The sequence below is a fragment of the Gallus gallus genome, chromosome 17, assembly GCF_016699485.2.
Source record: "Gallus gallus isolate bGalGal1 chromosome 17, bGalGal1.mat.broiler.GRCg7b, whole genome shotgun sequence".
NCBI lineage: Eukaryota > Metazoa > Chordata > Aves > Galliformes > Phasianidae > Gallus > Gallus gallus.
In genome coordinates, this window is record NC_052548.1 from 7,532,779 (window position 1) to 7,559,859 (window position 27,081).

General features: G+C 54.7%; 2 protein-coding genes and 1 long non-coding RNA gene across 10 annotated transcripts; 2 read left to right on the top strand and 1 right to left on the bottom strand.

Moving 5' to 3' along the window:
* The first annotated feature begins 848 nt into the window (after positions 1-848).
* CACFD1 (calcium channel flower domain containing 1) lies at positions 849-10,373 on the top strand. 3 transcript variants are annotated; one of them, XM_040649058.1, is made up of 6 exons: positions 1,105-1,240; positions 1,890-2,028; positions 4,899-4,971; positions 5,334-5,459; positions 5,545-5,652; positions 6,072-10,373. In XM_040649058.1, the coding sequence occupies exons 2-6, from the start codon at positions 1,971-1,973 to the stop codon at positions 6,163-6,165; spliced, it is 459 nt and encodes a 152-aa protein (XP_040504992.1). In that variant the 5' UTR covers positions 1,105-1,240; positions 1,890-1,970; the 3' UTR covers positions 6,166-10,373. The 3 variants fall into 3 exon arrangements, with proteins under 3 accessions (XP_040504991.1, NP_001264586.1, XP_040504992.1); XM_040649057.2 differs by lacking the exon at positions 1,890-2,028 and having other exon boundaries at positions 849-1,240; positions 5,526-5,652; NM_001277657.2 differs by lacking the exon at positions 1,890-2,028 and having other exon boundaries at positions 849-1,240.
* Positions 10,374-10,521: 148 nt separating this feature from the next.
* On the bottom strand, positions 10,522-14,667 carry SLC2A6 (solute carrier family 2 member 6). The gene is made up of 10 exons (XM_423637.8): positions 14,478-14,667; positions 13,924-14,086; positions 13,637-13,843; positions 12,964-13,063; positions 12,527-12,738; positions 12,239-12,391; positions 11,993-12,101; positions 11,609-11,779; positions 11,201-11,346; positions 10,522-11,115 (listed from the first exon to the last, which is right to left on the bottom strand). Exons 1-10 carry the CDS (start codon positions 14,576-14,578, stop codon positions 10,948-10,950), a joined length of 1,530 nt encoding a protein of 509 aa, XP_423637.5. The 5' UTR covers positions 14,579-14,667; the 3' UTR covers positions 10,522-10,947.
* A 33-nt stretch (positions 14,668-14,700) lies between these two features.
* On the top strand, positions 14,701-26,146 carry LOC101749173. 6 transcript variants are annotated; one of them, XR_005840556.2, is made up of 7 exons: positions 14,701-15,292; positions 16,755-16,828; positions 17,177-17,300; positions 18,258-18,354; positions 18,448-18,558; positions 18,689-20,483; positions 25,908-26,146. It is a non-coding gene; the product is annotated as an uncharacterized LOC101749173 (long non-coding RNA). The 6 variants fall into 6 exon arrangements; XR_005840558.2 differs by having other exon boundaries at positions 25,943-26,146; XR_005840557.2 differs by lacking the exon at positions 25,908-26,146 and adding an exon at positions 22,911-23,830.
* Positions 26,147-27,081: the final 935 nt, after the last annotated feature.

The following is a 27,081-nucleotide window of genomic DNA, read 5'->3' on the forward strand; positions in this document are numbered from 1 at the left end:
TACTGGCCGTGTGCTCCATGTTAATTTGCAAAATGTGCAGCTGTTGCCTTGATAATTGAAGGGAATTAATGCTGTCTCCCTGTACCAGCTGTTTGGATACCAGCACGTTGCCAACTGGGACATCTCTGATCTCCAGAGTCCTACTTCAGCTCCCACTTTCTAGGGCAAAAACCCAGTTCCATTCAGAATGAGGGGAATGGTTCTCTCTTGCCTTGAGGGCACAATTTCTGTAACAATTTTCACATTAAATTCGTGTTCGCTCAAAAAATCAGATTTCTCTTTGGATGGATAACATCTTCTCGTGGTTGGATAGGGGAAGTGGGACCCAGAGCTGGCTTCTGCTACTGGCTTTATTGTGTGACAGCAGACGGATCAGTTCTCACCTTCTGCAAAAGCAAAAGCTCGATCCTCAGAGAGGTGAAAGGGAATGAGGATGGAGGTGAGAGCAGAGCACAGACTGCTGTGCGCTCACGTTGGCTGTACAGCTGAGGGACGGTACAACAGACACGGAAGCTTTCAGAAATGAGGCACCTTCACCACCTCCCTCAGCCACGTGGGGAAAGGAGCTGCGTTATCAGCCCCGACCGAACTTCCATGCAGCGGTTTGTGCGTTCAGAGCTCGCTCTGAGGGCTGGGAGGAGAGGTTGGGGCTCGCTGCTGCTGCGTTCCCAGGCAGCCACCTGCCCTTGTCCTGCACAGAGCAGCAGCCACCCCGTGCGCCCCAGCTCGCTGCACAGCGTGCGCGCCTCCCAGGCTGCTGCTTCCAATGAATATGCACACGCGGGCTCTGCCCACTGGCTTTTTAATGAGTGTGACATCAAAGCCCTCCCTGCTGGAGGAGGGGACCCACAATGCAATAGGCAGGGAGACGTGGAGGCTGCTCCCACGGCCGCTGGCATCGCTGCTGCGGTCAGAAACCCTCTATTGTCAGCCCTGGGGGGCCCGGCCCCGTATGGGGGTGCGAGGAGAGGCCCAGCAGCAGCAGGGCCGGGTTAGGGGCCGTCTCCTGGTCCTGCTGGAGGAGGGGGGAGTGTCACCTGGAGGGGCATCCAGCGCTGCTGGGGCTCAGGTGGGGAGCGGGGAGCTGCCCTTTGACCCCCCAGCAGCAGCGGGGCCATGAGCTCTCAGGATGAGCAGTTCCAAGCAGCAGCCCCCGAGTCAGCATCTTCCTCCGCCGATGATGGCATGACCTGGTGGTACAGGTGGCTCTGCAGGATTGCCGGGGTCATCGGGGGCGTGTGTAAGTATCCCCTCCTCACAGCCGGCGGTTCCCCATTGGCTCTGCTCATGCATGCAAAAGCGTAAGTCAGGGGTCGTGCTGCTGGTCCTTGGGTTATGTTTGTGCGTGGGGAGGCGGGCCCTGAAATAATCATCTGGGATTGCAGGTCTGTAACTTCTCTACACATTTGTTTTGCTGTGTTTCGGGCAGAAGGAAGAGGTGAAAAGCAGGGTGACTTTAGTCGAGTGCTGTGCTTTGTGCTTGCTGAACTTGCTGAACTTCGGCACCTGGGAGAGGGGGCGTCACCGGGGGGGGATCTGCAAATCCTCCGGCTTCGTCTTGGATAAAAATCATCTCCCATCACCGGGAGCGATGGGAGCAGCAGCCAAACCCCTGTCCTGCGGGAGGGCTGTGGGCAGATAAAGCAGACAACAACTGTACGGCGAGCACCAGGCTGAGCAGGGTCAGGTGCAGGGCTTGAACTGGGGCCACAGGGTTCGATTCATCCTATTGGGCTGTCAGGTGTTTGCGTGTTCCTTCCACTTATTTTCTTCCCTTGCTCTGAGTGTCAGAGCATGTTTCCCGTCGCTCCTGCTGTTTATCACAGGGGCCCTGGCTGTGTTTATTGAAGGCAAATAACAAACTCGGTTTGCACTGTTTGTTCTTTAAGGGGTTTAAGTCTTGGACATGCAGAAGACAGGAGACAGCGCACAGCGAAGCGAGTTGGCTGGCTGGGAATTACCTGCTGCTGATGAGAATTTTCCCAGGGAAAGAGCTTTTGCACCTTTGCCAGGAATCAGCTGTGTCCTGTGAGGAGATTAATAGCTCTTAAAAGTAGGAGGGACTGTTATGACTGCTTGGTCTGATCTCCTGCAGAGCGCAGGACGGAGAACAACTTCTGCTTCGGGTCCATGGCTTGAGTGCTAAAACAAGAGTGTTTCTCTGCTAGTATGGTCAGACTGGATCTGTTCCCTGTGCTGCAGTGTTTCGGCTGGTCCTGACCACCTCTGTGCCTGGCTTCTGCCTTGGCTCCACCTGCCTTGCCACCTGATGGAGCCAGGCCGTGGGCTTTGTTACCCAGCCCTGTGCCCTGCGGTATCGCCATGTGGCCTCTGCAGCCCTTTGTGGTTGGATGCTGCTCTCACTGTGTTATGTCTGAGCTGCTGAGAGAGGCATGAAAATGTGAAGTGAAACGCACCGGCCATGGGCCCCATGCCTGTGGTGGAGGCCCCTCCAGCCCCACGCCTGTAATGGAGGCAGGAGGCTGGACGGGGCACGTCGGAGGGCAGCTCCCTGAGCAGCAGCCTTGCTGTGGACTGGGGTTGCAACCAGAATCTCATCACCCTTCATGTGGCCTTAACCTTCACGGGGTGAAGATGGGGGCTGAGGAGCCCAAGATGGCGGCTGTTGGTCCACGCCGTGTGCCGGAGCAGCTCAGCCCTGCCTTAGCAGCAGCACACCACTTTGAAATCAATTTTTTCCCCTCTATTTTCAGCTTTCAAAGCAGCTGAGTTACGCTTGGATTCTTTTTGCAACCTTTTGTTCACACCTTCGCACAACTCCTGCCTTGTTTTCAAAGAGTTGTAGATCTGTGGGTGTCTCTGGGCAAAGCAGCCATCCGTGGGGCTGCCAGGAGTTCAGGGCATCAGGAACCTCCACGAGGGCACCTGTGGCCTGCAGGAGTAAGTCAGAAAGGTGCAGGGACTGGAGCAGGAGGAGCAGGCCAAACATGGGATCTGCTGCTGGCTCCTGCACAGCCTGGTTGGTGAGCTTGGCTGAGTCCCTTCTCCCCCTTCTGTTCCCGTGTGTAAAAGGATGAGAGCCTGTGGCTTTTGTAAAATGCTCCAGGAGCAAAAATAGAGTTGCATTGAAGACAGTGACCAGCTGCTGGGAATGAATAGAGTCTGTGTGGGGGGCATTCTTTCTTTTTTCCTTCCTCCTTTTAGCTCCCAGTTATTTGTTCTTCCCCGGGGCTTTCGGGATGGGACAGCAGTTAAACAAATGGCAGGGCTGTCTCCCATCGCTTACGTGCCATGGAGCATTATCTAAACGTTATTCCCCTTCTGAGCCTTTGTTTTGCAAAAAGAAGTCACTGAGCTGGCAGCTCCGTCCCCTTTTGGCTATGGAGGCAGGAGCTGATACTGCCCGGCGGGACCAGGAAGTGCCAGGCTGCTGCGGGATGCGCTGCGCTGCAGAGGAGAGCGAAGGTCACCCAATCGTTATCTGTGGCTGTTGGCAGCCACCATCGAGTGCAGTGCTCCTGGGCTTACAGAGCTCTGACTCCTTCCCCTCTCGTTGGTGTTTGTGCTGATGTAGGGGGTTGCTCGGCTCAGGCTTGCTGGGTCCGTTGGCAAATGCAGTGAGCTCTCAGCTGGGGTTCCTGCAAGGGCCTTCAGTGCTCAGGGGTTGTGTTGGGGTGTTTGAGGGCTGATTGGTTTGGTAAAAAAGAAATGACTGAGGACAAAAATCCCGAGCTCTCCTTCCACGAGCATCCAAGGGTTCGTTGATCAGAGAGAAGAGTTAGAACACTCCACGTGCTGCTGCTGCTCCCTGCAGTACTGCTTGCTTGCTTTTCCAGCTCTCGAGCTGTCTGCATGTGTGACTGTGAGCGGATCAGCCCACCCCCGTGCCTCAGTTTCTCCCCGCAGAGTGAGGACACTGACACTGTCCCTTTGTGATGGGATGGGCTGTTGGAGCGTGGCTGGCAGTGTGTCGTCTGGCATTTCTGCTCTGCTGGAACCTTGCTCTTGCAGGACACACCGAGTTCTATGGGATAGACCTAGGAATGCTTTAAAAAATAAGAGTGGTGGTGGTGTTGTTTTGCAGAAATAGGAGTCTGCTTGCTTGTGGGATGACCTCACACTGGTCCTGTCCTAGGCATGCAGCTCTGTTTCTCAGTTTGGTCAGTAATGGAACCTTGAGGATTCAGCAGTGACTGCTTACAAGAAGAAACCTTGCAAAATGTGCCAGGCTTGTGAAGGTCAGAACTGCTCAGAGCAGCCCTGTGCAGGAATTCCCTTAGCAAAACGTGTGTGGACATGAACTACCTGCATCCAGGCTGCTCTCATTCTCAGAGACACACTGCTTGCTCTCTTCATTATTCAGCTCTATGTCCCAGGACAGCTTAAAGGCTGTAAGATTTTAGCTGCTGTTTTGTGCTGTGCTGTTGTTTACTGGGGACTCAGGTTCCTGGCTGAGCAGCCATATCAAGTGCAGGAAACGCTTTGCAAGTTTAATGAGGCAGGAGAGAGGTGTGTGGATGCTGCTGGCTGCTTCCCCTCCTTGCATTACAAATTCAGGAGCACAGGAGCTATTCTGAGCCTTGCTTTAGCCAGCATCCACTTCCATTTGAATAAATGGAGACCCAGACTTGGCTTTTTCTTGGCCCATCTCTGGCAGTGATGCACAGAACTGGGAGTGTGTGGCTGTGCTGGGGTTCACCTCTCCTTTTCTGTTTTCAGTCCTAACACCTCAGTGCTGCAAGTCATGTTTGGTTTCTTTTTGCTGAGCTTTTCCCTGTGCTGCTCAGAGGTGTGTGCCTGCAGGGTCCTCTTTCTTCACCCTGGGACAAAGCAGGAATTCCTTTGCACACAAAACCCTACCTTGCAGAGGTGACAGCCTGGCCTCGCTGCACGCTGGGTTGCTCTTTGTGTCAATGAAAGTGTCTTTTCCTCCCCAGCTTGCGCTGTTGCTGGTCTCTGGAACTGTGTTACCATCAACCCACTGAACATAGCAGCCGGAGTGTGGATGATGTAAGTGGAGTTCCTGTTCCTTGTTTGCACTGGGAGGGAGGTTCTGTCCATGGGGCTGTGCGAAGTGAGGCACGGGGTGCTGCAGTGAAATGCACTGTCTGTGTATCTCTGGGTCTTGCCTGACCAGCTGGGTGGAGACACGGGGTCTGTTTTATTCACAGCCCTCTCTACTCCCTACCCCCTTCCCCACCCCTTTTGCGGCTGGGATCCGGGGTCAATGTTTGGGAATTATCAAGAATGGGAGAAAACAAAGCATGTTCCAGCCCTGCCACACACTTCTGCCCGCTCTGAAGCATCGGTGGGGCTGGGAGATGGCTGACCCCGCTCCGGGCAGTGCTAACTCTCACGTGCTCTCCCCGGAGGCTCAACGCCTTCGTCCTGTTCCTGTGCGAGGCTCCGTTCTGCTGCCAGTTCATCGAGTTCGCCAACGCCGTGTCTGCGAGGGCAGACAAGCTGCGGGCCTGGCAGAAAGCTGCTTTCTACTGCGGGTGAGGATGCTGCCGGGGCCGGGCAGTGCTGGGTGTGTGGGGCGCTGTGTCCTCATGCCACCCCAGGGCTGCCTCTCTCTTCCAGGATGGCTGTGTTCCCTGTCATGCTCAGCCTGACGCTCACCACTCTCTTTGGAAATGCCATTGCGTTTGCGACCGGGGTGCTGTATGGCCTGTCAGCTCTTGGCAAGAAGTAAGAAAGGATTTGCTTGCTTGGGGAGGGGACCTCCAGCCCTGCCCCCATCTGCTGCCCCAGCTCTAAGGAAGGCTGTGCTTTCCTCTTGTATCAACCGCGCTTTTGGGTGTGAATGCTGCTGGAGGGTATGTCCCTGCTGGAGTGCTTTCTCTCCAAACAAAACCCCTTGAAAGAAGGTCTGAGGGTCTGCTGAACCTCTGAGCTTTCCCTTGGCAGCTCAGTGTAGGTTGCCCCAGGAAAGCCTTTGTGTCCCAACAGGGGTGAGGCTGGGGAGGGCCAGCAAGTCTCATTTCATTCCTGTTGTCACTTGGTATGGAGAGGCCTTGGCACAAGCTGGGAGACATTTGTACTGTGTGCTGTACTGATGGGATGGGTGCCCGGTGCTCACGTCACCCTGATGTCCCTTCTCTCTGCAGGGGAGATGCCATTTCCTACGCTCGGATCCACCAGCAGCAGAAGCAAATGGATGAAGAGAAGCTCACGGGGTGCCTGGAGGGACAGGCTCTGTGAAGTGCATGAGCCCAGGGTGACCTTTTGGACCCTGAGATGGTGGTGAAGATTTGGAAACCCACTCTGCCCTCCCCTCTGCTCAACCCCTCTCCATCACTCCACGATTTCCCTGGACACTACAGCAACAACTGGAGCTCTCAGGGCCGGGGTGGGCTGTGCCCCCCTCACACACCAGCAGTTGGACCTCAGTGCTTTGGCTGCTCCCTCCTCCTGCCCACTCAGAACCAAATATCTCATGGTCCTTCTTTTTCTTTCTTTCTTCCTTTCTTTCTTTTCTTCTTTTTTTATGGCAGGGGTGCTGGCCCTTTGAGTGCTGCTGTATAAGCCTAAACACGTAGCCTTTCTCTGGTTTTGATGCCCATCACATTTTGCTGGGAACTGTGTGTGGGCAGCACACTCTTTGAGGACTGCTCCGGAGGTCTCATGCCCAGGGTGCTGCTGCACGTTACACATTTAGTGCAGCACACTCTGGTGTGGCTCATTCCAGGCATAAAACACGGATGCAGTGTTGAGCAGTACCTGCTGATGCTTGCATTTGGTGTTCATCATCATCCAGGTTTTAATATAGGTCCAATTAGGTCGGACATTGGAGGCATCTCTGCACAGTAAAGGACTTCCAGCAAAAAAAACAACCATGCATGAAGACAGTGATGCCTCCAGAGGAGAGAAGCACAGTCTGCCCTTCCTCTGGATACAGCTTCAGGCAGATAATGCAATTTACTTGAATTATGACCATTAATTACGTAGTCTTAATAAGGGTACTTTTCTTCAGCTTCACTCTTTTACTGGGGAAGAAGGGAAGCGAGGCTGAAAAAGGGTGGTGTTGCTTGAGGCAAACAGAGGCAGTTTGCAGGTGGGATGGTTGTTGATGTGCAAGTGAGTCCCCTCTGAGCCCAGACAGACACTGCTCTGTTCTCTCACTTCCTGTGTCTGCTCCTGCAGTCTGTTCTGAGCGTGGGACCTGCCCTTGGCTTCTGTCTGTACAGCCTTTCTCATTGGGCTCATGCCTTTTTGCATCAGTCCCAGGCTGCTTTTGTATGGGAAGGAGGCAAATCCTTGCTTTGCAAACAGGAAAATCCCATTTTTGTGGGGTGCTGCTTTATTCCCAGCGCCGTCAGCAGTGCTCCCTCTGGATTCTGTTTGCTTTGTGTCAGGCAGAACAGAGCTGCTCATTGTGTCCACATCTCCCACCTCTCACCATGGTTTCTTCTGGGGGATGTGTGTGTGGGAGGGGGGGTTAATGGTATTATTTATGTGATTGCCTTCTGTTTTACTTAGGAAAAGGGAGAATAATTTATTTCTGCTTATTTAACTATTTTGATGAGACTCATCAGAGTGCATCATCTCATTCCAGGGGTCTCTGGAAATCTTGCTGTCCTTTGATCCCTTGGTCTGATTGCAGTGATGGGAGATGGCTCTCCCTGCTGGGCCTGGTGCTCAGTGGAGGCAGGCAGCAGCTCCGGCCCTATACCTGCTGCCTGCTGGCACCTCAGGGTCCCCTTTGTGTTATTGGGGTGCCATGGGGGTCACGCTGTAGTTTGGGAAAGCTGCTGCTGGAGGGCACTGGTGCACGTGGGCATTGCAGCAGCAGCAGTGGTGTCCCTGGAGGCCAGGGGGTTAAGCTGTCAGCGAGTGCTCCTTGTTGGTTCTTTTCTGGAGCTCAAGGAGGTGTGAAGATTTGCACCAGGCAGGAATCTGGTGTGGGTTGATTTGCACGCACAGGGCCTTGCAGCTGGATGCTGGGCAGCCACTTTGTGCTAAGCCCTTTTCCCCCCGGGCCTCTGTGCTGTAATTGCTCCGACACCACCTTGTCTGGTGCACGGAACTGCCTGCCCAGATACAACGTGGTTTAATAAAAGCTTTGCTGTTTCTGAGCCCCCCAGTTCTGGGCTGGTCCTTTGGCTGTGTGCAGTATGTGGGGTGTTGGCTTTCTGTATGTGTGTGTGTGCAGGGACTGCAACCTGCTGTACAGGGCATGCTGCCTTGGCTGTGGGGGGTTGCAGGGACCCCTGTTAGCAGCCAAGGCCTCTCTGCTCCTTGCATCCCTGTGCAGCATCATGGAGTGGTTGCAGAGCAGCACCCTGCCCAATGAGCAGAGCACCCGCATTTGATTTCAGGGGGTTTTCAGTAGTTTAGTAGCACTTGGTAGAGGACCATTGCAGATGGAGGCAGCAATATCAGGGTGAGCACGTCTGCAGTGGGCGCTCCTGGGAGCTGTTGCTGGCTGTGGTGCAGCAGAACACAAAGCCATGTGCTGGACTTGCTGTGGCCGCAGCCCGGTGGAGTCTGTGTGTTGCACCCATAGCTTTCAGGAGTGGCGCAGTGTTAGTGGATGGTCTCTCCTCAGTGTGGGTGAGAGGCTGATTTGTGGCAATAGGAAGACTTTTAGAGTAGTAGTATCACAGTAGTTCATGTGCCCATTCACAGTGCATGGTGGTTTTAGATGTGTTTAGAGGCACCGTCGGGGTGCTTGGAGCTGTGCAAGAATCAAGGAAGTGAAAAGCCCCACTGTAGTGATTTATAGGCTAAGCTCAGTCCCAGGCTGGTTGGTGCACCTAAGGGGCATCCATGGATGAGGTTCTGCTTGCCGGGTCTTGGAGAGGCCTTTGGGGGGAGGATGGGACAGAATTTTTGTTACAAGAGACAAAAGCAGGCACTGCAGTGACTGCAGTGAGTATGGAAAGACAGCTGGGTACCGGCAGTCAGTGTGCTCTTGGAAATGGACTGTTACACCATCCCTGTCTGAGCTGTGCACTTCTCTTACCAAGCACGTTTATACAATGTGCAACTGCTCCGTGCCCCACTTGGTCACAAAATGTGCTGCATTTGGTGCATATGTACTGCAGGTTCCCCAGGGGGTCTCCATTGGGCATGCAAAGAGCAGAACCTCTCGTTCTGCTGTATGCCCACACCTTGCTGCTCTAAGCAGCAGCTGATTTTGTCACAGCAAATGGATCCTCTGCGTGTGCAGTGAATAAAAAGACCATTCTACCTCTGGAAAGAGCCACTGTGATTTCTCACTCCGAATGCAGCAAAACCCCTCCGACCCTCTCTATGGAAGAAAGGTCACTCAGCAAATAGTTCTCCAACGAGGTTCTCTCAGGGCCCGGAGAGCCCAACCTCAATTCCTATTTGGGCATTCCCTCCTTTGGCCCTGGGAAGCTCAATTCATCTTTGTCATTTTTTTTTTTTTTTTCTTTTTCCTCGGGAAAAAAACATCCACTGCCTGCAGGGAAAGGTTTCACTGAAGTGAGGATATCGAGACCTGGTCCGTAGCCATGTGAGGAGGAGAATGCTGTAGGACAGGGCTGCCAGAGAGCCTGATCTGCTGGAGGTCAGTGGAAAGCAGAGGCTCTTGAGACCTCAGGCCATGCTCAGAAACAGCCGTGCTCCAGCCAGGACTGGACATCTTTCTGGAAATGGGTCTCAGCTGCAAAGGTTGAGTTTAATACTGAAAATCCTGCGTTTTGGTTTTGGCCCGTCTCTCTTCCTCAGTCCTTGGCTGCTTTAAATTAATCCTCTGATAAAGCACATCTTCTCTTAGGCGAGATGCACCTCCTGCTGCAGGGGATCTAAAAGCAGTTAGTAGTTCCTGAGATCTTGGTTACATACTCTGCACTGCCTCCTGATTCCTTGGCAGGAATGGGAGCACACAAGCTTATCCACAACCCTCAGCTTGCCCCGTGCATTTCAGCAGGCTGACAAGTGCTTGGGCAGATCATCTCTGGGCTCGGGGCACGTTGTTATGTCATTCTGCCCTTCTGGGGAGCGTCAGGTCAGGCAATTCTCAGCGAGGCCGGTTGTTCCTCACAGCCATAACCACCTCCTGCACTGTGCTTTACTTAAAATAAGACCTTAACCACGCAGGACGTCAGGAAAGGGGTAAGAGCAATTTGCTACTGACTATGCAGCTGAAATCTCCAAGTGATGGAGGTGGAGGCTCTGCACACAGCTGTGATGGAGGCGCATCCACCTTCCTTCTTTGTAAAATCCTGGGGAGGGAAGGATCTGCCCCACTACAAAGCACTGTCTGCACCGACTGTGTCTTTCCTGCAGGGAATCACTTGCACTACAGCTGAACGTCTGTCTGTTCCCAGTCTTTGTGTCTTGTCCTGAGTTTTCTTTGTGAGCTGTGGTTGGTCTCGTTCATTAGGCTTCTAGCGTAACGTGTTTTTAGAGCAATAAAATGTGGCAGCTTTTTATACCAAGTATCGGTCTCTGCCTTTTTTGAAGACTTCAAGCAGTGAGACTGGGCAGGGAGGCAGCAGGACGCTGTGATCCCCACCTCACAGCCCTTATCTGCCTCTCCCATCCCACCCGCAGCTCCTCTCTGCAGTTCAAGGCAACACCTTGCGGTTGGAGGCAGAACAGTTTTATTCTTGCAACTACACGCTGAGTGCTTGCCAGAACAGCGGCAGCTGGTAGCTGTGTTCCAGCCAAAGCCTGGGGCTCTTGGGCTGCTTGGGTGGCTCCATGTCTGCAGCCACACCTTGCGTTTTCCAGGACAGCTTTACATCCAGCCTGGTGCTGGTTATGCGGTCCTATACCTCGTGCTGATGTGCTGCCTGGAGAGCCATACATAGTGCTGGATGACTCGGGATGAGAATATCTTAGAAGCTTCAGCTGGCAATGTCAACGTCCAAAGCGATACGGTCGTTGCTGCCTGCTCTCTCCCCTTCGTGGGGGAACACCATCTTTGCAGAGATCTCCAGGCTCCACCTCTATCAGCACAACCCTTTTCTTTCTAGCCCTCGAGCACATGGCCTGGTGCACCAGCAGCTCCTACCTCCTGAACGACCTCAGGAATGACTTCCGACCGGTCCTGAAAAAGGCCTCAATCTGTTCCAGGGACCTCCGTTTGGTTTCTGGAACGCAACAGGCTGTAAATAAGACATTCCCAGCGCAGATGACAGCAAAGAATAGGAATGGCACCTCGAGGCCAAAGAACTCCTGGAAAGAGGGATGGGAAGCAGACGTGAGATGGTGCGGGGGACTCCAAGGAAGAGATCCTGGATGCCTCTAGGGCTGTACTCACCACAACCCCAAGGAAGAGCTGGGTCAGGGCAAAGGCTGTCAGCCAGCTCACGACGACACAGAGACCCGATGCCACCCCACGGGCTTTCAGAGGGAGGATCTCCGACATCAGCAGCCAGGTGATGGGCCCCCAGCCCATGGCATAGCCTGCAGGGGGGTGAAGCGGTGAGGCTTCAGAGCCTATTAGGTGAGCATAGCACAATCCCACCTCATCCAGTTCATCATTATTCCCCACCGTACACACTCCATCCATCCTGAAAGTGACTTCAGATGCCATCTTAGCCTGCCAGGGAGGTCTGTGTCCCTTCCAACCCCAAGCACAGACCTCCTTGTTCCTTATCATCCCCAAGAGAAAAAAACACACCCCCAGGCTCATACCCAGCCCCGGGCTTTTGCTCTCTGCACCTACCCATTATGAAGAACATGGCGGCCAGGAGGGGGATGAGGGTGATGTAGTTGGTGGGCTCAGCAGGGCTGGCAAGGCTCCCCAGGGTCCTGTTGGCGATGGTGCTATTCTGAGAAGACGGCACCAAGTGGATGTAGAGCCCCATGGTCAGGTTGGAGGCCAACATGACTCCAGCTGTGGAGAGATGCAACAGCGCAGAAGGATGAAAGGGAGAGCAATCCGTGTGACGGCCCTGGATGTGATGCTCTGGAGCTGAGCCTTCCCTGAAGGGAAAACACCCTTCCACAGTCCTGCATGGCGGAAGCCTCCACTCCTGCACATTTACAAAGCTACTGGAAATCCTTAGAGAAAAGGTTCCTTTGCACAACCTGAGACAGAGACACACACCTGATACAAAGAGAAGGATCTTCCTCCCAGCTTTATCCATCGACACAGCAGCGATGGCCACTGAGAACAGCCGGACCAGGCCCACGAGGGCTGCATCGTACTCCGGTTTCTGCAACAGCAAAAGCGATGGGGAAGCTGAGGTGGGAGACCTGCTTCAAAACAGGCTGCAGGGTCGGGGTCTCGGATCTGCATGGGACGTGGCAGACATCTCTGACTGCAGGGCACTGGGCTGCACCAGGGGCTCACCAGGATGACGGCCGTCTTCTTGAATATCGGCTGCAGGTACACGAGGACACAGGTGACACCAGAGAGCTGCTGCAGGAACCTCATCCCCACAGCAATCAGGATGGGCTTGTAGATGAAGGGATCCTTGATCTCAGCACAGGAAATCCGCTGGCTCTTGGGAGGGGACAAAGCCAGAAAGCCGACACATTAGCACAGCTGCAACACACAGAAAGCGGCTCAGGAGCTGCCCGAAGCAGGCTGGGTTTTTCCATTTTCCTATCTTATGCTGGAGGGGAGTCCAGTCCTCACCTGCTTCCTCACGCTGTCCTTAATCTGCTCGTACTCCTGGGCATAGTCTGTGTCCTTGCCTCGCAGCCAGCACAGGGAGCGCAGGGCCTCGTCCTCCTTCCCCTGGGAGAGCAGGAAGCGGGGCGAGTTGGGCATGAAGCAGAGCAGGAGGATCATGGTGAGCACGGGCACCTCCCCTGCCACGGCCAGCCAGCGCCAGTCCAGGAGCAGCCCTGCAGGAGCCGGGTTGGTTGGGAGGAGAATCATAGAATCACTGAGGTTGGAAAAAAACCTCTAAGATCATCGAGTCCTGCCCCAGCCCCCACCACAGCCACTAAACACGTCCCCAAGTGCCACATCGCCACGGCTCTTGAATGCCTCCAGGGATGGACACTCCACCGCTTCCCCGTACCCGTGAGGATCAATCCTGCCTTCCCACTGCACACCCAGATACTTGCCCAGCACGTAGAGGATGAGGGAGCCCAGCACTGCCATGATCTGAGGACACGTGCCCAGCATGCCTCGCACCCCAGGGTGGGAGATCTCAGAGATGTAGACCTGGAGCGGGACAGCACGTGCTTAGCTGATCTACAGCACACAGCCAGAATCAACAGAACCTCCCTGCAGGCATCTTGCCGTCACACAGCCCAGTTGGGGAACCCCAAACTGCTGGAACACGTATCCTTAGAGAGCCCCTATGGAGGGGCTGTTCCTGGCAGTGGGACAGGGAAGCCCTGCAGCACCCATCCCTGCCCCGATGTGGGAGGAGTGCTCAGACCCCAATGACTGGGAAGACACAGCCGAGGGTTGCTCAATCTTTGCCTTCCTCTCTGTATGTGTCATGAGGTCAGAGTTTGGTAGAATAAGAGAGGAAACAACTCTGTGGAGGAACAGAGCAAGGAACAAGGACCTGCCTGCCTTCCACTTTTTGTGGTTCAGAAAAGCCCAGCAGAATGGGGACAGATGTGCTGTGAGACCACTACCCTGGGGTATCCTTCCCAGCCCATCTAGCACCCCCACCCCCTATGGCACAGCCACAGCCCTGAAGCTCTGCTGATGCCTCCAAAGCAGAACGAGGCCCCAGCTGAGCTCCACCTCACCTCCCATCAAACAAACTCTTAGGACACATACCGGGATGGAGGCAGACGTCACGCCACCGGCGTAGCCCGTAAGCACGCGGCCCAGCAGCAGCATCTCGATGCCCTGGGCGCTGGCCATCAGTGCATATCCCACGGCGGAGGGCACGGCTGAGAACATGATGCTGAGCTTGCGGCCCAGGTGGTCATTGAGAAGCATGGTGCTGAGCCCCCCTGCCGCCGCCCCCAGCATGAACACAGACTGCGGGGAGACACAGAGGGGCTTTGGTGGAGCCTGGCTCTCCCTGCATCCCCCCCAGTGGCGACGGTCCCGCACCTCACCCCAAACCAGGATGCTCTGTAGCGGTCCAGCCTCAGCGCGGGGTTGGGGTGAGTCTCCAGGGCAGGGATCACGGGTGAGGGGTAAACCAGGGCAAAGCCAAAGCTGAAGTTCCCCAGCACGGCAGCAAACACTGCCATGTAGAGCCGCTTGTTGTTGAGGCTCCTGGAGGTGGGCAGAGCAAGAAGGACATGTCAGACACCTCTATGGCACCCGCTGGAAACTCCAGCTCACTCTTTCGCAGCTTTCCCCCATGGATGAGTTTCAGCTGAGCCAGCTGCTTCTCAGCCAGTTCAACAAACGGAAAAGCAGAAGCTGGGAGCGGGCAGCACCACGGCCCCAGAGAGCTCCCTGCTGCCACCCCACAGCAGCGCCCCGTGCCCCGCATCCCACACACCCACAGCTCTGACACAAACCCCAGCACCACGAGCCCCGCTCAGGATGAGCCCCCTCTCACAACAACCACGGGGCCACAGCCCACTCCCAGCTCCCAAACCCCAGGTCGATGTGCACGGCCACCCCACATCCAGCCCCACAGCCGCAGCCTGGCTCTTACTGCAGGTACTCCTTGTCCAGCCCCCTCCGGATGCTCTCAGGGAAGGTGTGGTATGAGGAGCTTGACCTCCTCACCAACGGCTCCCGCACGCTCGGCTCCATGGTGGCGGCCACGCAGCTGCTGCCTGCCGTGGTGTGCTCAGTGCCTGTTGTGCTGTGGGCACCGCTGTGCTCAGGGCCGGATGCTGGAGGAGGGCTCGGGGGCCTGAGAGGAAGAAGCAACTGAAAGCGAAAGGGGAGAGGCCATGCAGCGTTGCTTAATCAGGGAAATCTGTATCTTGTGAGCTCATACCCAGATAAGTTCTAGAGGAGGAACTGGGCTGGGGTAGAGAGACACAGGGAGGTGATGGTGCTCTGCGTGCCTTCACCACGCACCTGGCAGTCCCTCCTGGGCAGGGCAAAGCCACCAGAACTGAACGTTTATGGGCTGATCCCTGCAGGAACCGTTCACCCCAGCAGAAAGTCCCTTTGCTGAGGTCACGGCACTCCCCTTGAGGAGCCGGCAGCAGCTGAGGGTTGCTTCTTTTTGCTGGTGTGATTTACATCCATAGGAGCTGCCCCTGGAAGGTTTTTCAATGTAAAGAAGAATAGAGGGAGGGCTGAAAACGGAGGTGAACCCAGGGGATGTGGGGGAGCAGCTGAGGGTAATGATGAGTGCTGATGGGGATGGGATGGGGAGGGCATTTCTGGCACATTGGGAGCAGCTGCTGGGGGCTGGCAGTGCTCCCCTGCCCTGAGACCTGCAGCAGCACGGTGCTGAAGTAGCTGTGGTTCCTGAGGTCTGTGTGGTCCAGGCTCACTCTGTAGGAGAGAGGGGTGAGTATTGGCTTTCTGCAGTGGTTTCTATGCCCTAAGTCCACATGGGAGCTCTGGTGGTGGTTCAGGAGCTTACTTCCTTGGCTCAGACCATTTTCCCTCCCTGCTTTCTGCTTCCCCTTCTCCAACCACCAACCTTTGCATTTAGGGCCTGACTGATGCTGGGGATTCACAGCTGACTCAGCCACTCAGGACTGTGATTTCTCTGTAGCAAGAAAGGTCATATGGGGGTGGGAGGATGCTGGGGCAGCAGAACAGCTCATCCCAAAATTTCCAGGGCTGTGTTAGTCCTCACAGGGCTATCACAATGGTTTACAATGAGCGTGGGGTGCTGTCAGCTGTAGCTGACGTGGGGCTGCTCTCCATGCCCTCTGTTTGCAAACACAGTCAGTCATCACTGTTGGCATGGTGGCAATGCTCTGTGCAAGGCTGTGGTCCCTCCCAGGGTTAGGAAGCGTTGCTGCTGGTTGCACCATGCAGACTGTGGAAAATCTGCATGTGCTGCCTGCATGTGCTAACTTAACGACCAGGTTTCCCCCCAGCTGGCCCTGTTTGTGCTCTGTGCTATTCAGAGCTCTCGGGGCTGTGCAGTGCAATGAGTCTGACAGTGGTGGGATGAGGCTGGGACCCCCCCCAGCCTTGGGGGTGCGAGGCACCTCCTGGCCAGGTGGCTGCTGCTTGTGGTTGCTGCAGAGCTCGTTTAGGATGTGGTGTCTGTCCTAAGCCTGAACCACTTGGACAGAGGAAAGAGAGGAATGCTCAACCCAACCTCCTCCCTTCTATCTGGGGCAAAAAAAGCACGTTGGAGAGGAGCCCTGAAGCAGTCGGATCTCTGAAAGGCGAAGTGCTATCCAGTTGCTGTGCAGATTTGTCAACTGCTTCAAGCAGGAAATTACTTCGTGTCTTGAAAACCCTCCAAGCACCTGTAACACTGCGAGCATGGGGGAGCTGCTGTCTGCTGGCCTGGGCTCAGTGAGCCGGGGCTGAGCTGCTGGGTAGGGCCCATCCCTCGGTGTCCTTGGAGGTGGGGGTCTCTTGGTGCTGTGTTAGGGGTCCTGAGTTCATGTTCGGTGAGCAATGCGTGCGGCACTGCATCTCTCTGTGACTCTCCCTGCATTTCTGTAGGTCCTACCAAAGCACACCAAGGGCAAAAGAAGATGCTCCGTGTTCAGCCATGGCATGGGGAGGGGGGGCTCCGAGCAATCAGGGGTGGCACGGGGAGGGATGAGGTGGCCGTGCTGTGTCAGCAGTGCCAGCGTTGTGTGAAGGGTGATCTGGTGCTGCTGAGAGCTGCTGGCTGCTCGGACACAGTGATGCATTGCTCCGGCTCAACGGGATCTTCCTCCCCCCTCTGACAGCTGTGCGATCGATCACGACCGTGTGCAAAAACATAAACTGCATCAAAGCCACTTGGCAACTTGACTAACCAGGTTCATAAATTAATTTCTATCCCTCTTGTAAGGGAGAAATCAGCTGCTCCTCGAGGAGATCCGTCTCCATCGCTCGTCCGGCTGCATCCCTTCATAAATCTTCCCCGTAAGCCTGGGCTGGCGATTGCTGGGTGGGTATTTGGGGGAGCATTGGTGCGATGCAGAATTATGGTAGTGAATGGGATCTGTGCAAAATGTGGGTGAATGGCATTTGTGGGCTCCAAGAGTTGTGCTGGGGGCCCTGAAGGGAGGAGGGGAAGGGACTTTTGAGGCCAGCACTGTGTCCCCATGGAGCCCTCCAAGCCCCAAGTTCGAGGGCTTTGCAGCATGGGGTCCTGTGCCTCTTGCTCCAAGTGGGCATTGGTGTCTGCAGCCCCAGTGGGGCTCTTCAAAGCAGGCAGACAGAAGTCGGCTCTTCCCTGCTCCATCCCTCACCACGCTCCCCCCTCTTCAGAAAAAAACATCAGCACCTTCTCAGGCTGCCATCTGTTTATTTGGTTGGACTTGGAACTTGCTGAAATGTCTTTCGATGGATGAAGCAACGGAGAGTAGAAGAACAGAGCCTGGCAGGCTGCTTGGTGAGTGGAAAATAATTTTTTGGGACTTTCTGGAGTTCGAAGCCCCGATGATGGATGTGCATGCGAGAGATGGTAATGGCTTTGTAAGTATCAAAACACAGAGCGAGAGAATAACTCTGCCTAATAGACTGAGGAATGGATGCTGGGCAGGATCTGCTCTGCTCTGACACAGCTGTATGATGGAGTGCTGTGGGCTCGGGAGTGGGGTCCTGCATTTGTTTAATGTGTTGGAAAAAAGCAGGATAAGTAGTTTTGAAAAATATTACATGCTCACTATGAATGTGTTGGAAAATCATAGCATCGTTAAGGTTGGAAAAGACCTCTAAGATCATCGAGTCCAACTGTTAACCCATCGCCACCACGCCCAGGCTCACAGATTGTTGGGTTTGGGGTTTTGCTGGTTGCTGCACCAAGGAAAGGCTTTGCTGATCCCACTCCTTTTTAACGGGGTTTGGGTGTCCCATTTCCAACCTGGCTGACGTGGAAGCAGGGCTGAGCTGGCAGGTGTGGGTGATCCTCAGCATGGGCGCTGCCCATCCTTATCCTTATCCATCCACATCCTTACCAAGTGCAGGATATGGGCACAGCTGCCCAGGGACCACGGAGATGTGGCACCGAGGGATGTGGCAGTGGGATTGGTGGAGTGGGCTTGGAGATGTGAGAGGACCTTTCCAACCTTCGTGGCTCTGTGATTCTTTGGGGTGTTGTTCTTCTGCTTGGTGGGTTTTTCTCTGGGTTAATCCAGCCCAACTCCCAGAACAGGTGGAAGTGAGACAGCGGATAACCGGGCTGCAGGGGCGTCTGCATGGCAGGTTTTTGGGACAGGATGTCTTCCCTCCCAGCACCTGGTGGCTTTGTCCAGCTGCAAACTTGGGGGGATGATCTGCCCGTGTTTGGCTCATGTCCTCAGGGACTGGAAATGAAAAACAACATCAGCAATACTCTGTTTATCCAGAGCTGTGCCAGGGAACCACCAAGCTTCCTGGTACCCCGTGTTGGCTGAGAGGCAATGAGGTTAAGGAAAGCATAACTGCCATCAGGAATTCTTGTAAAGGTATGTATACATAATGCATATGTGTGTGTATCTATACATAAAGCTTTTAGGTACCCAGTTCAATTCACTGAGCTGCTCTGATGGGTTCTGAAGCGGTGCCCGTTGTGAGGCCACCATTTGGAGTTTTTGGAGACCCTTCCCTTGCCCGTGGGCATCTTGGGCTGAGCGTTTTGGAATGAAGCTGCTCTCTCTGATGGCACAGAGGTTTGTTATTCTTTAGGACACAAATCTCCCCCTAAATTCCTGAGAGCTGCCGCCTGCTCTTTCCTTGGCCGCGTGCATTTTTCTTTTTCTTTTTTTTTTCCCCCGTTTAATACAATCTTTCTTTTTAAAGGGCAAAACAAAACAGATCATTTCCTCGGTTTAATGTGAGCCAATTATGGCTCATGGGCTGTTAACTTCATCACCGCTCCTTCCAAGAAAGACGTTGGGTAAAATGAACCAGCGCGGCTCCGCATGCGCCCGGCGCAGCCTCAGCCCCGGCCATTTATCCCCACGGATGGAAAAAAGCTAAAGCCTACGTCGCACAAATGCCCTCTAAAGTATCCAACCACTTGTTGTACATCTGCTGACGGATACCAACTGGAAAGGAGATTAGCGCTCAGACTCCCGCGCTGGGCTGTCTGCTCTTCCTAATGAGGACCAGATTGCAGCCTACGCCAGCGCTGCACCTCCAGCGGATGGCGGGGTGGGGAGGTGCCAGGGCGCGTGCCAGCAGTGTGGGACTGTGTGGGCTGCAGGACAGGGCTGGGTGCTGCTGGGACACGCAGTGGGGCCGGGGGTGGCATGGGGTGCTGGGGATGCACTGAGGGGTATGGGAGCTCTGCTTGGTGCTTTGCACGTTCACCCCAATTTGGGTGCGATGGCATTTCCAGAGGAACCATTGCATCCCTCCAATCTGAGCACTGCCAGCTTGGGGCCAGCACTCAGCCGGGGTGATATCCCACAGCAGCACCACATGGGATGCGTTATCTCCCATCCCGCGTGCTATCTCACACCCTTCTTTACCTCAGGAATTAAAGCACTTTGTGACACTAAAAGCAATGGGGGCCGTGCCCTGGGCTGTCCCCAGCTGTCCCACGTCCCAAACCACCTCCATCCACTGGGGGCTGTGGGCAGCACAGCACTGTGCCCGCCGCCGGGTGCTGCTCGGCCGTCTCCTGAAGTGCTCCGTCTGCTGGCTGGGGGCCAGTGCAGGAATGCTAACGTTTTTCTGTGCCTAATTTGGGGCTGTGGGCAGGCGCTGGCGCTTATTTCATTTTATGTTTCTTTTGGTTGATGGTTGAATTGAAAATGAAGATGTGCTGGGACCTAATCCCAAATCAAAATGCCAGCGTGCTCCCCTGGGGTGAAGCTGTGAGGTGGGCAGCATCTGTCCCTATCCCAGGGCTGGGGAAAGCCAGGCATGGTGCTTCCCACCTGTAGTGGGCTGGGAGGGCTCATAAAGGACTGGCCGCCCTGGCCATGAGGTTTTCTTATTTCCTCCTCTTCTTTTTTGGGGGGGAGGGGGGGGATTCTTTCAGATTTGGGGCTTTGGGTTTTTTTAGTAGTGGCTGGAGATGGGCTCTGTGGTGCGTGGGGAAGTAGAAAGGGAAGATCACAGAATCATGAAGGCTGGAAAAGGCCTCTCAGATCCCCAGCCCACCCCACTGTGCCCTCTGACACATCCCACAGTGCCACATCTCTATGGCTCTGAAGGACCTCTGGGACAGTGCTCCCAGCACTCCCTGGACAGCTGTGCAGTGCAGCACCGCTCCTTCTGAGCAGAAATTTCTCCTGCTGTCCAACCTGAACCTCCCTTGGACATCTTGTCTTCAAATGATGAGCTGGGATCCTCATGTCAGGGGGGCTGCGTCCTCAGAGCAGGGGATAGGAGCTTTCTGTGAGCCTGCTTCACAGGAAGCTTTTAACCCCAATGATCCTTAATGGGTCCCTTCTAACTTGGGATGCTCAATGATTCTATGAACCCCTTTGTCCTCTCAGAAAATCTCCTGGATGGAATCTGGAGATCTGAAGACATATTTCTGCTCTCCTGGCCACCTATGAACAGGATGATGGCGTTACAGCTGCCTGCGCATCCTTGGGTGGATCTTCAGTGTTCCTGAGCAGATTTCACCTGTACTATTGGTGTAAGTGCACCCTGCCCTGTCATCATGGTCTGTCCCCTGGTGCCCCGTGCTTTATCATTCGAGGTCATGGGAAGCACACAGAATATTTTCATTTGCTCGTAATGGTCACGCAGAGATTTGGGGGATCGGGATGTGCCGCGTGCATTAAAGCGCCTTCACCTCTAAGGCAGGCAGAGGTGATGCACAGAGGGCTCCCAAAACTCATTTCCCCTGGGAAAGCATCCTAAGCCCTGCGCATCCCAAATGCATACCGGGTCCTGCAGGATGAGACTGGAGAATGCAGGAGCGAGAGGGAGCGGGGTTTGTATGGGAAAGGATGGGGAGGTGCTGCTGTGCTTCTCGGGGAGCCCCCGGTGCCCTGCCTGCTGCACAGAGCTCATGTGAAACTCATTAGAAGTGTGAGGAGAGGGAGCACGATGGTTGGGAATCGTTTTGTTTGGGTTTCTAAAACGTGCGCATGAAAACACTGTGTGGTTTTCTGACAAATTTGAAACAGTGCTATTCAATTCACTCCAGCGTTGCTACTGTTGATCTAGCAGACTGTAAAGCATTTATTGGAGTTGCTCGAGGCGAACTTAAGCATCTGTGGAATAACAAGTCCAGGAAGTAATTGCATCCACAAGGAAAATATTTTTATGTATAATTCAGTGACCCATTTTATAAACATTGCGGTTCCACCTTGGACTCTTTTTTTTTTTTTTTCCCCCACTTTTTTTCCCTTTTTTTTTTTTTTTTTCCCCCCTTTTCACTCACAGCCTTCCCCCATCCAAGCGCCTGAGGTTGGCCAAGTCTGCGAGGTTGGGTTTGGTGGCTTCTGCCTTTGGGCAGGCGCCGGGGCGGAGGCGGGAGGGACACCCTGGGGTGCCCAGCGGTGGTCCTGCAGTGGGAGCACATCGGTGCCAACACAGAGAGACGGCGCGGATGGCTCCTGCAGAGCCTGGCAGGCGTTGGGGGGATTGTCTCAGGGCAATGGCTTCGCTTTATTCTTGAGCTTTATGAGTCACCCACAGCCTGTGTGGCATCAGGTTAGGGTTGGGGTCGCCGGTACCCAGGACCCTGTGCTGTCCCCGTGTCCCCAGCACTGGGGATGTCACAGAGTGCTGGGAAATGGGGCTGTCGGCAGAGCCTGCCCTGCCGTGGAGCTGTCTGCTGGGGGATGAGCCAACCCCGCCGCGGTGGCTGATGAAAGCATTATATTGATGCTTTCCTTTGAGTTATGTTTCTTTGGGCGAAGGGAAGTGGGCTGAAAACAAAAAGGCAACCAACCATGCTTCGGAGGAGCTGGGCTCCCCATCAAAATTCTTTTGGCAGCTGAAAACCATGTTGGATTTTCTGATTTCACAATGTCCATTTTTGGGTAGATTTTTTTTTTGGGGGGGGGGGGGGGGGGGGGGGAGAGAGGGATTCATTTCCATGCAATAGGAATGCTTCTCCCCACTCACCTTTCCCAACCAGAGGCACTGAGTGCTCGGAGCTGTAGGGGCCCACAGCACACAGCCTGGGGACACTGAGCACAAAGCCATCATCATCTCATGGTCCTCATCCTCTGTGCTGCACTACAGGGAATCATCCGAACCCCTGAACACCCACAGTGCTGGGGTGTTTTCACTGTCCTGCATATCCCTGCTATGACCTCTCTAAGCCAGGCAATGCCAAGAATCGATGGGCAGAGCCCAAGGCGAGGGTGCCAAGATGGGGCTCCCCATCTTTCCCAATGCTTTTCTCCCCCTCTCCATGCTCTGCTATGAGCCCTGCAGCAAGGCTGAGCGCCTGGCCCCCCTCCAGGGGGGGGAACAAAGCAAAACAAAGCAGCCCTGGGAGTAAATATTATCTGGATACGAAGGAACGCTATGTTTCTTTGTATGGGTCTAGAATTTCTGCCTTTTAACAGCTAACCTTGACTCAGCCAATATCCACAACATGCAGCCCTGGCCAAAATATGCTGGGCCTTCAAGTACCACAACAGCTGTTTTTCTTGCTAAAATACAACATTAAATTTTTTGGACGGCTGGATGCTTCCTTGATGAAAATGGAATAAGGGGCTCTTTTCCTCCTTCCTTCTCCTTCTCTTTCTCTCCCCCTCTCCTCGTTCTGCTATCTCCCGTGCCCTGGTGGGACTGGAGCCCCCAGCAACCAGCTGTAAGGTGAGGGCTGGGGCCTGTGGGCTGCTCGGTGCCCCCCCTGCTCCTGGATCCTTCCCAACACCCAGCCGAGCCCCGGCCAGGAGTGGTTGCAGCCCTGACATCTTGTTTTGCTGATGGTCTGTCGGTTGTCCAAAATGTTCTGCTGTTAGAACAGGGGAACCGAGGGATGTAGGGCGGTGGTGATGCTCCCACATGCGCCCAAGGGGACCCTGTGGTGCTGGTGGGACCTCGGTGGGCTTTGCACACCCTATCCATGCAAACAACGATTTGGTGATTTTTCAAGGGCTGCAGCTGATGACGTGGTGCAGGAACACAGTGGCCTCATCCCTGTCTCCTGGTGCTGGTAGATCTCCCCACACCAACCCCAAATCTCAGCCAGCTTTGAGCAGCGTTCACTCTCCTTCACCCTGCAGCGCCCACTGTGAAATCAGCCCTGAGCGGGGTTTGCTGGCACTGTTATCACCTCAGTGTCACCCATCAGGACAGCAGATCCGATGTGTTTGGGACACAGGACAGCCGTGCTGGACAGCATGTTTTCCCATGGGTGTTTCGCTGCGTTTCCCAAGCTGAGGTGGGCACAGAGAGCCGCGTGGTGCTCGGTGGGGATTTGCAGGAGCCCTGGGGCTGAACTCAGGGAACTGCTGCAGGGGGAGCAGGGGTGATGTTGCAGCCCCATGGCACCGGGATGTGGGTTTGACAGCTCTGCACTGCCCTGCACACGGGTCCTACCCGGCCCCTCCCCGCCTCCGGCACGCGAGCTGTGGGCTTTGCTGCTTGGAAAAAAAATATCCCTCCGCTCCTCTTTCTTTCCTTTTTCCTTTTGGTTAAAGATCAGCTCGACTTTTAATGGGAGACAGAAGAATTTTTTAAAGGGGGGAGGTGGGAACCCAACCAGGAGTGAGTTTCACTGCCCAGAGCCTCGCAGCCGTGTTTATTTTCAGTGGGGCCAGGGGCAGAGAACCCAGGGGGGGACGGAGGGGTGCCGTGGGCACGGCTCAATCCCATCCCCCAGCGCTGTGCCACCCTTCCCCATCACTCCACGTTCCCAAAGCACCTCTTTCTCCTCCATGTTTCACTTGCCGGGCTGTTGGCATCGCTCTCGCTATGTGTTACAGATGGGGATGGATGGCGATGGGGACGCGGCTGCGTGCGCCCGGCGCAGACACAGCGAGATTTGTGTGTGTGTAATGTATGTGTTCCCCTTTCCCCGGACAGCTACCATGTGTTTGGAATTAGCGCCGCGGTTGCAGGGGGAGAAGGCAGCTGGGTTTCTCCGGAGCATTTCAGTGCTTAATCTCTGAAGAATGCAGAATGTCTGTCTGGATGCCCCGGCCAAGATCAACTCCGCGGCACGGGGAGGCCAATATAAACGTTCATGTTTTGTGTCACCGAGATTTCATTAGATGTTTTTTATGTAATTGCATAAGTCAAACTACCGTGATGAAAATGCCACAGTGAACAAACGGGATGAATTGTGAAACCTCTCCTTCGAGGAGAGGGCTGCGGGGTCCAACTCCAACCTCTTCCAAGGCAATGGGGTCCGGTTCCAGTCTCTTCCAAATGCTGGTGACCTTTTCGGAGGCTCTTTGCTGTCCCGTTGTCCTGATGTCAGGGCAGGAGATGTCCCTGTGGATGGCATGGGCTGCTCACGTCCCAGGCTGTGGCAGGCAGAGGGGGTGGGAGGAAGTCCTCTCCCATTTCTTGGCTGCCTGACACCCCAGTACCCCACAGCACTGGGGTGAGATCACTGCACTCTTTATTTTTCACTTTGAGAGGAGGGGATGGTGAGCAGTGGGGATCACTCCAGATCTCACAGCAGTGCCATGTCTGATCCCCACTGCCAGCCCCAATGGCTTTGTGCCTGTGTCCCTCAAAAATCTGGTGTATTTCCTTGATTCTATAGATTAAGACAAGTTTAATGAGGCCTTAATCACCTGCTGAGATCAGATGCATGCACTCAAGGTGTCTCCATGGGGTACAGGCATGGTGCTGTTATTCCCTGGGCCCGGCAGCATCCATTGCCCCCCTGTCCCGTCCCATCCATGGTGGTGGTCTGGCAGCACACAGACCCCACTGGGACATGAGGACAGGCAGAGGCTTCTGCAGCAGGGCTGGAAAGGTCGCCCTCACTGCAGACACATCTGCTGGGCGGGAGGGCCTGGAATTTGGGATATTGTTTTTCTGGCGGGGAGTGGTGGGTGCCAAAAGCCTGATAAATTAATCACCTCGGACATGGGTCAGTCCAGCTCCTGGCGCACGCAGCCTGGGCCGCCTGAGCCACCGAGTGGAGATGGGGCCCACATTCAGCATGCGGTGAGGGGTGGGGGCACGGAGAGGGGATACCACCTGCTCACAGTGTGGCTGGATGCAGAGCTGGGCTCCTGGATGCTGTTCTATAGCAGCTCCCCATGGCCAGGCGCCGCCGCTCCCTGACCGGCTGCTGCATGCCCAATGTCCGTGGGAGATAAGGATATGTTTGGGGTTTGCCCAGCTCCTGGTGCTGCAAGGTGCTGCCTTGGGGACTGCTGCGGTGCTAGGGAGCGTGCAGGTTGTGGAGAAGGCTGCATGGGGTGCAGACATGCAGGGTGCAGCTGTTGGAGATCGCAGGCAGCTTCTTGCAGCCGTTCAGCCCCATCCCTGCAGACAGGTGTTTGCCAGCTGGGCTAGATGCCCTGGCTCCATGCGTGGCAGAGCCCAGAGCTGGGCTGGGGGGTGATGCTGTGCAGTGAGGAGCCGTGAGCGGCATCATGGACACACCACAGCAGTGTTGGTTTGCAGGGATCGCTTTGATCCTCGCCTGCTGCTTGGGTTCATGCACCAACAGTGGACAGTGGAGACTTTTCTGTTTCCAGTGAATCTGCTGCTGTCTTCCTCTTCCCCATGCATGCACTCTCACTTCTTGTTTGCTGCTTCCTTTCCCAGCAAGCAGCAGCATCCTGCCAGCAGCAGCGTTTGCATCACCTTCCCCAGTCTTTCTTAGGACCACTTCGGTTTGGAAAAGCATAAAGAAGGAAGCAGGGCAGGGAGCAGAGCGCGGAGGAAAGATCCCACCGGAGCCTTCAGCATACGGGCTGTGCCTGTGCCTCCCTTGCACAGGAGCCATGCAGGCTGCGGTGCACTGCTCGGGGCAGAAGGTGTTAAGAACGTGTGCTGTGATCCGCCTTTGGGATCTGAGATCTTTTGGGGACGATGCAGAAGCTGCCTCCATCCCTCCTGTCTTCTCATTTTGTGTTCTCTCCTCTCTCCTTTTTTTTCTTTCTTTTTTTTTTTTTCTGTCCAGACATAATTAATGTAAACCAAATGCTTTCTGCACAGCTACTGGCATCCTGAACCCATGTTATGTGTGGTCTTCCCTTTAGCCCGGACAGAGACAGAGCAAAATGCTGAGTGCTATCCCAGACCTTCCTGGGCAGAGAGCAGCATCCATTGCACAAGAGGCACCTTCAGTCTGTGCATTCCCTGCTGGGATGGGGCTGTGCAGTGCTGGTTGAACTGGTTTAAATAAAGGTTTTGAGCGTATCCGTGGCTTTATCTTCCAAATGCAGCCAAACTCAAACTGAACTTTCCTTGCTGGTTGGAGGAAATGTGCTTAACTGTAAACCCCAAATGCAATATGATTTTTATTGCAGCTGATTTCTGATCATTGCTCTCACTTGGTCATTTACGCTGCAGCTTTAGGGGTTGAGGCGTGAAGAAGTGAAGCGGCATCCAGCCTTACCTGGGATGTCCCAAGGGCCTGAGCAGAGCTCACAGCCCCATCTGCTGCCAGGTGCCCCACAGAAGTGACCCTGCACCGCCTCGCTCAGGTCCCACACTGAGTCAGTGGCAGAGCATCTTGCAGCCACGTCGTGTGAACTAACCAGGAAGCATGTGATGGCAGTGCCGTGGACGTGCTTTGAATTCCAAGGTGATTAGGATGCTGCGGATGCTTCGGTGGGAAGGTGGGAGCAGGTCACCAGCAATCACTGCCACGTTTCTGCTTGGGAGGTGTCCCCAGATTGTGTCTGGGACTGGAGAGCTATGGGGGGTGACACATACTTGGATGCCTCCTCCATGGTGAGTTTGGGGCATGGCTCAGGACGGCTCTTCCTGGGGCAGTGCTGAGCCCAGAGCTGGGCACGGTGATGCCCCTTCCATTGCACTGTTCCACGCACCATTGAACAGCCACATTTTGGAGGTGATATTTGCAATTTAGGTGTCCTTTTCTCAAAGGAACAAAGGCACAAAGCAGAAAGGTTGTGTTCAGGTGCTGGGTGTTTTGGTCAGAAAATGGAAAAAAGCAAAGCACGTTGGGGAGCACATCCGTGTGTCCTCCGCACAATAGTTTGGTTATAAAAAGTCCTCCGGTGGAAGAGTGGTTTATATGGAAACCTCAGCCAACCCAGGATGGGCACACGGAATCATAGTATCGCCAAGGTTGGAAAAGACCTCCAAGGTCAACCAGTCCAACCGCT

Excerpts from the sequence above, each read along its gene's own strand:
- CACFD1 (NM_001277657.2), top strand. The coding sequence starts at position 1,117 with ATGAGCTCTCAGGATGAGCAGTTCCAAGCAGCAGCCCCCGAGTCAGCA. Across the intron at positions 5,460-5,544 it reads AAAGCTGCTTTCTACTGCGG|GATGGCTGTGTTCCCTGTCA; the intron begins GTGAGGATGCTG and ends TCTCTCTTCCAG. Across the intron at positions 5,653-6,071 it reads CTGTCAGCTCTTGGCAAGAA|GGGAGATGCCATTTCCTACG; the intron begins GTAAGAAAGGAT and ends TTCTCTCTGCAG.
- SLC2A6 (XM_423637.8), bottom strand. The coding sequence starts at position 14,578 with ATGGAGCCGAGCGTGCGGGAGCCGTTGGTGAGGAGGTCAAGCTCCTCA. Across the intron at positions 13,064-13,636 it reads TGACGTCTGCCTCCATCCCG|GTCTACATCTCTGAGATCTC; the intron begins GTATGTGTCCTA and ends GTCCCGCTCCAG. Across the intron at positions 11,116-11,200 it reads AGCTCTTCCTTGGGGTTGTG|GAGTTCTTTGGCCTCGAGGT; the intron begins GTGAGTACAGCC and ends CCCTCTTTCCAG.